A 12333-nucleotide genomic window follows, 5' to 3' on the forward strand; every position below is an offset into this window, starting at 1 on the left:
ACTTCAGCTCAGGTCATGATCTTGTGGTTCGTGGGTTAGAGCCCTGTGTCAGGCTCTGTGCTGACAGCTCAGAGACTGGAGCCTACTTCAGATCCTGTGTCTCCCTCTCTCTCTGCCCCTCCCCCATTTGCACTCTGTCTCTCTCTCAAAAATAAACATTAAAAAAATAGTTCTGGCCTGGAGTTCTCATCCCAAGAAGACATCAGTACTGGAAATATGAAATAGCTATGTGATTAGAGATTCCTGTCAGCCTATCTGGCTGGTTCAACAGTGTTAGGCAAATTCACCAGGAATCTTGGGGTCAGGTGGCCAGGAGAGTGGACGTCCCATCATAAATTGTTTACGTGCCTAAGATTTTGAATTGGATCTGCATTTTTATGGCACTGGGACCTTTGGTTACTTTGTCCTTCTGGGTCTGTTTCTTCATCTGTAAAATGAGCCTAGTACTGTCTCATAGTGGAATTAATATTGAGAGTGCATGTACTCAAACTACTCAATAAGGGCCAGCCAGTTAAGTTGCTTCTTCAAACTTACTCCCAAAAAGACTAGCTATACTGGTTAAAGAAAATAAAGGAGGGGCGCCTGGGTGACTCAGTGAGTTAAGCATCCAACTGTTGATTTCGGCTCAGGTCATGATCCCAGGGTCATGGGATTGAGCCTTCCATCGGACTCCACCCTGAGCATGGAGCTTGCTTGGGATTCTCTCTCTCTTCCTCTGTTCCCACCTCTCTAAAATAAAAACAATTTTTTTTTAATTTTTAAAAGATGTTAAATAAAAGGCAGAGATCAAAATTCAGATTTTGCAGAATTATCCTACCTAGAGAGTAAATAGCATTTGCCCCTTGACCTATGAAATTTCTTGCACTTTTGGCAAAGGTTGATCTTATTGCCCCTGGAATTTGCACCTACTTCACAGACATATCTTCAGTGGCTTTGGGATTGTCTTCAACACTGAAGTCTAAGTACTCTTCTTTAGTGATCAACCCTCTACTACTGAATTGCATTCACAATTTCATGCAAGTTTCCAATTTCAACATTCATTTTTTTTAGTATGGAGGTTTGCTCATCTGATAGCAACACTGTAGTCTAGCATCAATATCAGCAAGTCATAAGTTGTTGGATGAATACTCAACTGTAGTTTAGCATCAATATCAGCAAGTCATAAGTTATTGGATGAATACTCAAGGTGAGGTGTTAAACTAACTGAAAAGATGCACTTTTGTACTTTTCAGTGCCATCGCTCTTCCATCATTTCTCAGAACATACAACAAGGGTGACCTCCTTTCTTTCATTCAGTTTATATCCACAAACTTTGCATAGAAGTCCATGATCGACCTTCTTTTAATATGGCAACCACATGTGACACTCACACAAGCAACTTATTCTCATCCAAAGCCGAAGGGTCTTCCATCACTGTGGGGACAGCCTCAGGTGTTCATGGTCATAGAGAAACGGACAGGAAAAAGGGAAGGAGGATTCTACATTCAGCGAGGTGTGAGGAGGACAGGGAGAAGGAAAATTGTACCTGAATATGTCTGGTACAGGAAAAGCTCCTGTTTAGCACTGACCAGCCATGCATTCTTGTGTACCACGGACCTTCCAAGACAAAGTTTTGTTTTAGGTGAAAAAAAATCATTTGAGATTGCATTTTTTAAATTGGCTGCCTAAAATGAAGATCATTGGGCCAACCTCTCCTGATCTTTGTAACAGTTTAGATACCAGTTCCTTTTGACAAATAGAGAATGATACCAATGAGGCAATGTATGTTTTGCGATTTAGAAAATTTTTGTATGACAATGATTACACCTACTTCACAGGGTCACAAGCATTAAATGGAATGATGATGTGAAAGGTCCTGGTAAAGAGTTGGCCTACAGTAGATATGCAATAGATATTAGGGTTATTCCTTCCTAAATTCGAGAGAAAGAGAGAGCCTCCATATCTGGGGCTATGTTACTGCAGGTAATTATGTCACTATCACCACAATGAGATTAATATCAGCTAGATAACATACTTTTAAAGAAAATACCTGACAAATTATATAGTGTCAGAACATTAGGTAAGGCATGCAGGAATCATTCACAATCATACTTTCCTCTCCAAAGCTCTATGAAATTGGACCCTTTCCATCTTGAAGAAGGCATTTGCTAGACAACGCATTTCATGGAACTATGTTCTGTTTTAAATTTACAGTATTATGAGATTACTTTTTACTTAAGACCTAATTCCCAAAATTTTGTGCCATCATCCCATTGAAACATCTACAGTACCTCAAGACACAATTATATTCACCTAAGTAAAAGAAACCAAGCAGGTTTCATTATGCTAATCTGTCTGTTTGGAATTTTCCATTATAAAGGGTTCAAAAAAGTAAGCAAAACAAGAAAGAGATGGATAATACAAAATGATAATAAATCTGCTTACTCCTCATTACTTACTTTCCTTTGTTAAATACTGAGAAACTAACATTCTGGGAGCCTGTAACAAAAAGAAAGACATTAACACAAGAGTCTGCATGTATCATCTGGGCCAGGCCATTGCTACCCTAAACCCAAGGACTCCAGATATCACCAAGTGACTGCCCAAACCCGTGATTTCATTAAGAGTGCCCAGAACAAACACCTCCCAGATTTAGCACCATCAGTGTTGACTTCCAACAATAAAAGGATAAATGTAGTAGCGTAAAGCAGATAAGAATTACAGCAGTCTCACAGTTTGACTAAACATGGGAAGCCTGGCTCTACTGGTTACCAGCTACAATTTTCTCACCTATAAAAGTAAAGTAAAGTAATTCTACCAACTTCACCAATCCACTTATTGTGAGGATTAAATTAGCCTTTTAAGGAGTTCTCAATACATGGTAATTACTCTTTTCATGCTTGTGAGCATTCTTGAAACAGTATTTTTCTGATACAGAAAAAGAAACAGAAAAGACTTTAAACTTATGCCACTTCCTGAACGGACCAATGTAGTTGCCTTCCACACGGCACTGCAGGGTTCCAAAACCATGGTCTTCCTGAAGAGGATAGCTAGAGAGAGAACCAAAACCTGAGGTGAGAATTATCAGACAACTCAGAAGTTCTGACTCTTTAGCCAGGAAAGTAAAAAATAAAAGGTGAGTTGGCCAGCAAAAATTGGTAAATACTTAAGGCATAATGAGTTCATGGGAGCAAACACTAGAACAGTACTAACTAGAGTTCTTGTTGACACATATGCTATCAGGCAAGCATGCAGTGCGAGAGACAAAATTTAACTTGCTCCCAACCTCTTTTCAGACCTCTCCATTCTTTCCAAAACCTTTACAACAAGGAGAGAAAAACCCTTAAAAAAGAAAAAAGTCTATTATTGGGGCTCCTGGGTGGCTCAGTAGGTGAAATGTCCAACTTCAGCTCAAGTCATGATTTCACAGCTCATGAGATGGAGCCCAAGTAGGGCTCTGCACTGGGTGTGAAGCCTGCATAAGATTCTCTCACTCCCTCTCCCTCTACCACTCCCCTGCTCGCATTCTCTCATGGTCGGTTGGTGTCTCTCTCTCTCTCTCTCTCTCTCTCTCTCTCTCTCTCAAAAAAAAAAAAAAAGGTGTGAGTGTGTGTGTGTGTGTGAGAGAGAGAGAGAGACAGAGAGAGACAGACAGACAGACAGACAGAGAGAAACCCACATGGAAGAACCTAAAAGCATGTATTAGGCAGGAAAGACTCACCAGCTTCCTGTCTGCCTGTTTACAAGAGAGCAGGCTGTGACCCAGTTGTCTCCTTGAGCTTCCAAGATCAATGGACTGGATAAAAAAATGGGGTAAAAAAGACATGAGACAATAGTGTAAGACTCTCAGTAAAAATTCCTAGCAAAACTCAGAGGAAACACTGTTATGAGCATTCTTCTCTGGATTTATGGGGCATCACTGAGGGTGGCCAAAGCCTGTCCCCTGAGGAGATGTTGAATCAACTCTCAGTCTGAAGGTAAGCAATGCATAGCACTGTTTCATGGTCCACACCTTCACACTGTAGAAAGAGCATTTCCCTTTTCCCCCAAAATCCTCATCATACCCACAATGGCTATATTGAGTCTACATAGAACTACTGTGGAGTCGATGCCTCCATTCCCCTTTTCAATGTTATATCCCTGACCAAGGTTGACATGGGACCAAGCAGTGAATGTGGCATATTATTAAGGATGTACTTGGGGCTTGTATCCTCCACAGAAAGAGTCATTTCCTTTCAAGACAAGTTCACCACTACTTAATGCCAAAAATGTAGATCTGGAGAGTAGCCAGATCATGTTCTCCTCACCTAGGGCAGAATCACAGAGATGGAACAGAAGACAATACCCCCATCCTTTCTAGGAGTACAAGGAAAACCAGACACAAGTATATAGAATCCACTCAGCTACAGTAAGACTCGGTTTCTTCTACCTTATCAAGCCTGGCTATAACTACTTCAGATATTGCAAAATCACAGTTGCTTAAAGCCTCCCCGAAACACAACTTCAACACATTGCCTCTTGTTCCTTTCCTTCCCTAGCACGCGTGATTTAATAGTACCACTTTCCATTTTAAAGTGTCTGGCCATCCTCATTATTCCCAGAAAACAGTAAAATTCAGTGGCTCTCAGTGCCTTCTTCCATGTTTTCCTCTGATCAGACTAACAGAATTCCTAAATGCACAAATGGATACCAACCCAAGAAGGAAGTTACAATGGTCTTTGGGGTTCACATGTCGTTTTACAAAAAAAAGAAAAAAAGAATCATTTCAGCCTGAGAAACAAGGGAGAGAAGGGGAAGAATCGAAAAAGAAAACCCACAGATGCAGTTACAGCACAATTCACGCTGAGCCCAGAGTGACTAGTTGTCAGTAAATAAATGGACCAACTTAATCGACCAGTTGCAATTACATTAACAAAGTTTGCTGAAGCCCAACTCACCAGGGACCATAAACTGCAAAGAAAACAGCAATTCTGTGCCAACTGCTCACAATTTATTGCTATCGGGGAAGCTGGTCTGAGGAAGCAATCCAGCATGTTTGTAACTCGTTGAACACAGAAACTAACACACACTTACCTATCAATGTACTCCGCATCGCAATCAAAGGTTTCTGGTCTTCCAGTGATAATCCAACCATACACATGTATTAGTTCTCCTGTTTTAAGAAGATTTTTGAAATGTAACACACTTCACTCATACTGTAAATTATAACATAAGCAATTTATTTTTGGTACCATCTATTTAATACAGCCAAACTGGACATGACTCAGAATATTAATGCTTTTTTACAAACTGTACAACAGGAAAGGAGTCTCAAGTATGATCCAGTGATCAATATTACACATTAAAAAGTCTAAAATAACTAATTATTGCAATCACAGAGTCAATCAGCTACGTACAGAACACAAAAGCAAGAACAGGTCTTCCCCACAGTTCTATGAAGTATGAGGCTTTCGGGAGGAAGGGCCAGTTTCCACACACTGACTTGTTCTACCCTCTTGGCTGTGTGTAGATCATCACCTAACGTGGGATTTAAGAACACGGTGCCTTGGGGTGCTCTGCATTTCATGACACTTTCCCCTGGGCACTTGCTAATATGGAAAACCAAGGAGGTTCATGTCACATGATCTGGATGGGTATTTGGGGATACTAGACTTTCTTCCAAATCTCAGAGGACAAAAGATAAATGTCAAGGATGACCCAAATGGATGGGAACTCAGAAAGAAAGGCATGAGATAGAACAGAATTACAGCATAAAGATGGGCAATTGCACATCTCATTCATTCAAAAATTATGCTCATGTTCAAAGACAGAACAAATTGAAGACCTGCAAACAGTTGGTGTCAGCCTTGCCCACTGACAAATGGATGACTTCTACTGCTGAGTCTCCTCTATGTGAATCATAGGGATTTCCACTAGGTAACAAGTATTTACTTAATACACCCTCTTTTGAGTTCAAGTTCAAGAGGAAGTGCAGGCATCAGCAATCCCCCCCTCTCAGCAAGGTGGACTCTTGGTACTGTCCCTACCCAATCTGTTCATAGTTGGTGAGAAAGGAATCTGTGGTGAGAAAGGAATCTGACGTCACTCTTTCACAAAGAGTTTGGGGGCCCCTACCGGATGCTACATGAGCTGATTTCTTCCATAGTTGAAAACACCTAAACTCAGTTCTGTAGAACTACATGAGGCAAAGTTTTAAGCAAGCACACCATAGTAAGGTGATGTAGTTCAATTTCACCAAACAACCCCACAACCTGGAAATGTGTGCCTTCCAAATAATTAGGAAATTTAACCATATACACTGTAATCTTACAGCATTACAAACAATGTTAACAGATGAGAGCAGTTTTGGTTAATGAGGTAAAACAACAAAGGTGGAAAAGAAAAGAGCACTTAAGGGGATCATGAAGTCACTGAAGGCAGAAGACTTTGAATTTTTTTTTTTCCACGTTTATTTATTTTTGGGACAGAGAGAGACAGAGCATGAACGGGGAGGGGCAGAGAGAGAGGGAGACACAGAATCGGAAACAGGCTCCAGGCTCCGAGCCATCAGCCCAGAGCCTGACGCAGGGCTCGAACTCACGGACCGCGAGATCGTGACCTGGCTGAAGTCGGACGCTTAACCGACTGCGCCACCCAGGCGGAAGGCAGAAGACTTTGAATCTCTTCATGGCCACATTTAAAGTCACAAAAGAACATTACCAAGAAGTTGTTCCCTTCATGCTGTGGGTGCTTTATTAATACAAGAAGACTTTTGTCTGTGGTCACTGGATGACTGACTAGCACTGAAACCATGGGAACCTTCCGGGAAGTATGAGAGCCACTCACTGCACAGATGAATGGGTAGAAGGGGCTGGAACCTAATGCCTTAGACAAAGATCACAGAAATGGAGAAAGCCTAGACTCTGGAGTTCTTTGTTACTATTAACAACTGGCAAAATAATTTCCCTTCACTTTAATAGAGCTAAAGTATTAATTCCCTGGCTTTGATGGGCATGATTTCTTGCTTTCTTGGGCACAATTTTAAAAATTGGCAATAAGTTCTAGAAATTGGGAATTTTGTGAGTGGTTAACAGTCTTGCTTCTAAATAAAGAAGTCCAATAGAGCCTGAGAAATGGCTAAGCCAGCCTATGGTTCTGGGTGATTCTCCGTCACAGTGGAGAACTGTTAACCACATATAGAAACTCAACTGCTAATGGAACATCATCTCTCCTGTCCCCACCACCTCCCCCATCTCCCTGGCTGCTATTCTGGGCAGACTTCCCAAATGAAATAAGAGTAATCATCTGTAAAATGACTTCAAAGATGTCACCATGTGGATCCTACCCAGAGGGACCACTCCAACAAGGCCAGCCACCAACCATTCCCCCAGAAGGGGGAAGATACAGTGTGCAGCTCTTGAACTGGGTGGGAGAAACGGGCCTGACAGATCCGTGTGAGCCAATGTCCCACTTCACACCTCTCATGGCAGGCCCCTTCCTCATCCCTCACCCTGTGGACTTCTGCCATCTAAACAAGAGCTTTCTAACACCAGAGCAGCAAGGACCCAAACGTCTGCATGCGACTTTTAGAGCACATTTTCTTTTTAATAAAACATGATCACGTCTTGATTATTCAAATGGAAAGGAACAGATCTCTGAATAACCCACATAAAAAAAATTATGCTGGAATCATATTCTTCAGTATATAATTTAAATACACACATACATAATCTTGTGTCTACACACACACACACACACACACACACACACACACACACACACACACCCAAAGGGCAAATACTTTTCAGCAACTCAGATATTCATTGTGACATTCTCGAGCAGTCAAGACATTCAAAACTAGATCAGTTTATGCATTTAGACACAACTACATATAAACATTTAGCAATTTGTATTCCCATAATTACACCATCTGGAAACCCTGAACAAAGGGAAAATCTGAAATAGACCTAGGAATTTGCCAAGAATCAGACAGCAAATTATACATAATCCTAGCTTGTATTTACTACTTAGTTGTAAGGCAAGCTTAGCAATTCTTGAACCTATTTCTTAGCTGCGATCCCCTCTTTTATGTAAATCTCAACCTTCTCTCTCTTCTTCACTTCTATCCCCTGGCCTTTGCATGCCTGTGTGCCCTCTAATTCACAAACCCCCAGTGTAAGGATCAGGGTTGCTGGCCTTGCATGTGGTATGCAACACCACTCAATGCAAAACAAAACAATGGGTACACCTGCCCACTCTGGATTCTGCCTGCCTGGGTGCAAATCCCAGCTATACACTTAATAGCTGACTTTAAGCAAGTTGCTTAACCTTTTGGTATCTCGTTTCCTCATCGGCAAATGAGAATTATAGTCCCTATGTCATCAGGTTCTTGTGAGAATCTGATAAGATAATATATGCCAAACACTTAGAACAGAGCCTGGCTCACAGTAAAGTTCAAAAAAGGTTTGCTATTATGCAAACAACTATAAAATTAAGAACGATGATGATTTTTATTTCTTCCATGCTCTGGCAGTACCTGGTTTGATTTTGCTGGCCTCTTTTCCTTTTCATGTTTGGATTCCTTTTGTTATCAGTAAAGTCACAGAGCAAAAGAGCCCACAGGTGAAACCAAACCAGATTAAAAGTAAACCAGAGGTTGACATTTATTTTCAAACCAGCATCAGAGAAGTTCAGTGTTCCCATTTAAAGAGAGCACCCACCTGGGTAGAAGAGTTTTCAATAGCTTTAGCAAAGGGATCCATAATTACTCCTATTTTAATAGGAGATTTCTTACCTGGCACTCCACTCGGTGGTATAACGTGGTAAACAATGGGTGTCTGCCCCCTGGAAAACTGTTCAGGAAAGGTTATCATAAGGGAGCATTCCATTAGAATATCACAACCACAGACAAGAAGCAAAAGTCATTCCTCATCGGATATTAGTCAAAGATGGTAAATGGTTACACTTCCTCAAATAAATGTACATCTATTTCTTTTTATCCTCATAATACAACTGTGAAGCAGAGTTAACAGGTATTACTATAGTTTCTCCACAGAGGAAGTAAAGGGAATTTTACCAAGGTCATGTAGCTCTCTGTCCTGTACCATATTGCCCAAACTTTGGCAAGTCTGTTTCCACCAGCCCACCTACCGTAGCCAGGAACACATTTCACCAGAAAAATAGGTAGGTAGGCCACCTTTAGAATTCCATTATTGTAACTTGGTATTTTGGAATCTTGAAGGATTTTAATTTTCTTGGCAAAAATTTGCTTACTTAAGTTGAAAGGATTGCAACTTAAATTATCATCAACACCTTTGTAGGAATGAGCAAGCTACAAAAAACTGGAGTTGGGTAGGCACACAAGTGAGATGTTTGTTGAGAAAATGGATCATGGCTCTCAGGAGAAAAAAGGACTCAAATGATTCAAGGAATGGGAAGCAACATCACTCTTTGAGAAGGGGGAAAATAGCCCTGATGGAAGAGGTGGAAGTCTATGAAAGCCTGGTCATGGCCCTCCAAATCAGCTTTCTATGTCCCTTCCCCCAAAGTATATTCTCTGCTAATCACATGCTCTAGAAAGGCAGGGACAGTGCCTTACTCAGTCATGGTTATACTCTTATGCATAGCATGGTATACAGAAGACATTCAAATTTTTGTGAATGAATAAAGTGGCCCCATCTGAGATGATTGATATGGTACCTGGAAGTAGAGGGGAGAAAAAGACAAGTCCAGGAATTTCATCTTACCTATAGGCATCTGAGTTAGTCCAAGATTAGTGCATTTCATAGTCAGGGCCAGTGTGAATAGAGAGGCATAAGGATGGACTGACCAGGCCAAGGTTTGACACATGAGCTAACAACATTCAGGAAGAGACTTGGTTTCCCCCTCATGTGACCCTTACTCTCAACCTCCTCTAGATGCCTACACAGCCTTCATTCCCCATAAACTACACTGCTTCCCGCTTGCAAATCAAGCGAAAGCAAATTATTTAGCTTGGCCTGCTTCCAGCATCCCAGGAGTTCACCTTCCCAGGCAGAATACCACCAAAGAATAACTCCGTTGTTAATCAACAGCCCTAATCAGAGGAGAGAACCAACAGACATTTCAAAAAAGCTAATGGTGGCTCGGCAAGTGTAAGTTTTATGTATTGATCCACATGGCTACACAGCCTGCCATCAAGGCTAGTTTCCTCCTCCTAAAAGAGGGTTAGAGAACAGGTCACAGAAAGTATGTACAGTCAGAAGGTCAAAGTAAGAATGCCATGACCTCACCAATTGGGAGCTGGCTCTGATCTCACCAAAAGATAAGGATTAACACAATTCCACATGCCCCTGCCAAACATGCACTCCACACCCTGGACTCCCAGCCTCCTACTGTACCCAGGCCTTCACCTCTCCCTGAGGTGCCCTTGGACACTGCCAATGTAAATATATCCTAGGAGCCTCATGAGGTAGGGTAGTGGTCACCACCTCCCCTTCTCACAGACATTAGAAACTGAGGCTAAAGTACAATCAAGTCCAGACCAAATAAGGACACATGCGTCTGGATTTCCAGTTTGAAATGTAAGATCTACCACTCAGTCTGTGAGCCTTCCACCAGAAGCATGGGGGTGGGGGTGGGGGTTGGGGTGGTGGCAGGGGGAATAGAGTGACTCCTTGATCAATCCCTCCCCTTCCTCAACATGGTGGGGTGGCTCAGAGTTAAACCTCAGAAAGAGCTTCACTTGTGATTCCCTCTGAGCTGACATGACATAAAAATGGTGTATTTCTAAGGAAAACAGGCTCCGTCCACCCACCAAGCGAGAGACATGACAAAGTGAAAAATTAATGAGCTTCCAAATCAAGCTTCCCACACACTGATCCCTGAGCCGGAGTGAGGTCAGCCTGAGTGAGATAGGGGAGAGGAAACACAGCAGATCAGGATAGCGAAGCCACAGCCACCAGCTGCTTGATAAACCTTCTGTGAGTTGTTCAAACTTGTCAGCGCCTGCAGCAGGCTCTTTGAAGTGGACTGGCGAGATGGAATTAATTTTTAATACTCACGGTTCCCCCAGTCCCAAAACAAAGAGACACACTGTGTTTTATTTAGCTTGGAATGCCTCTCATTAACTGCATCCCCTGGTGATTTTTCATCAACTCGCCAAGCTAGACGAAGCACTTGAGGACTTGTTTTCTTTAATGTGCAATTTTAGGAAGTGCTTCTCTTCTCTCCCCTTGCTCTCCCTCCCGATCTTTAATAAGTAGGAAAACTACTATCTGGGGTGAAAGGAACATCAAAACCAAAAACAGCATGGTGGTTAGGGAGGGTGCCTGGCCATCCATCTGCTGTTACATCTACAGAGACAGTGTAGAGGTGGTGGTGTGGGTCTTAATAAGAATGGTTTTTTTCTTTCTGCTGCATATGTGCAGAAGCAAAATTCCAGAAAACAAGCTTCTCTTGAAGTGAGAGACAAGTTGTTAAATGTGAACTGACAGCAAATTCCAAATTTGTAAATGGACTGCCTACATAAAGAGTGGATGGTAGCAGGGATGATTTGGGGGGATGAATTCTTGCTCTAAAGGAGCATTAATGACTAATACTGTTACGAGCAACCCTTCAACAGAGGCACCCTATGGGAAGTACGATCATCACAAGGAACACTGTCAAACCTCAACCTTTTGTGAAAAGTCTAGCACCTTCCCTTTTGAGAGATTGGTGTGAAACTAACCTGAAATGAACAATAGGCTGAACCAAACATAAAATTAAGACCAAGTATACATATTGCTTCTCCAAAATAAGTTAGGTATTAGCTCATAAACTCTCCCTCTCTCTGCTTCCATTTGGCTCTAAGTTAGAAGGAGAATGCCATCAGCAAATGCCCTTTCAATCTCAGGTTGGAAAGAGTAGCAGAAATAGAGTACAAAGCAGAGGCAGAGGTACAACTTGGGCCCTGAGTTCCTTCATCCTACCAAGACTCAGGAGAATTGCAGCTATAAAATGAAACACTGACCCACGATGATCATCTTTGTGGCTCCTCTATGGGCTTCAGTTTAGAAGATTTAAAGTCTGACACAGGTTCAAATCCTAGTCCTTTTCAATTCCACATGTAAGTGAAATCATACAGTATTTGTCTTTCTCTATCTGACTCATTTCACTTAGCACAATACCCTCTAGTTCTGTCCATGTTGTTGCAAATGGTAAGAGTTTATTCTTTTTTATAACTGAGTAACATTCCATGAAGGAAGGAAGGAAGGAAGGAAGGAAGGAAGGAAGGAAGGAAGGAAGGAAAGAAGGAAAGAAGGAAAGAAGGAAAGAAGGAAAGAAGGAAAGAAGGAAAGAAGGAAAGAAGGAAAGAAAGAAAGAAAGAAAGAAAGAAAGAAAGAAAGAAAGAAAGAA

General features: G+C 41.7%; 1 protein-coding gene across 3 annotated transcripts in view; it reads right to left on the reverse strand.

Moving 5' to 3' along the window:
• Positions 1-12333, reverse strand: part of PKHD1 (PKHD1 ciliary IPT domain containing fibrocystin/polyductin) — a 475556-nt gene that overhangs the window by 444366 nt on the left and 18857 nt on the right. For all 3 annotated transcript variants that reach the window (XR_005789774.1, XM_040473753.1, XM_040473752.1), the window contains exons 6-11: positions 8753-8810; positions 5053-5131; positions 3701-3775; positions 2965-3029; positions 2439-2478; positions 1526-1596 (exon numbers count right to left, since the gene is read on the reverse strand). Coding sequence is in view for 2 of the 3 variants with exons in the window: in XM_040473753.1 (XP_040329687.1) it covers positions 1526-1596; positions 2439-2478; positions 2965-3029; positions 3701-3775; positions 5053-5131; positions 8753-8810 (388 nt within the window). In the remaining variant the exon portion in view is untranslated. The remainder of the gene's footprint in view (positions 1-1525; positions 1597-2438; positions 2479-2964; positions 3030-3700; positions 3776-5052; positions 5132-8752; positions 8811-12333) is intronic.

This window comes from Herpailurus yagouaroundi, unplaced genomic scaffold, assembly GCF_014898765.1.
Source record: "Herpailurus yagouaroundi ecotype Mexico unplaced genomic scaffold, PumYag 139, whole genome shotgun sequence".
In the NCBI taxonomy this organism is placed as follows: domain Eukaryota; kingdom Metazoa; phylum Chordata; class Mammalia; order Carnivora; family Felidae; genus Herpailurus; species Herpailurus yagouaroundi.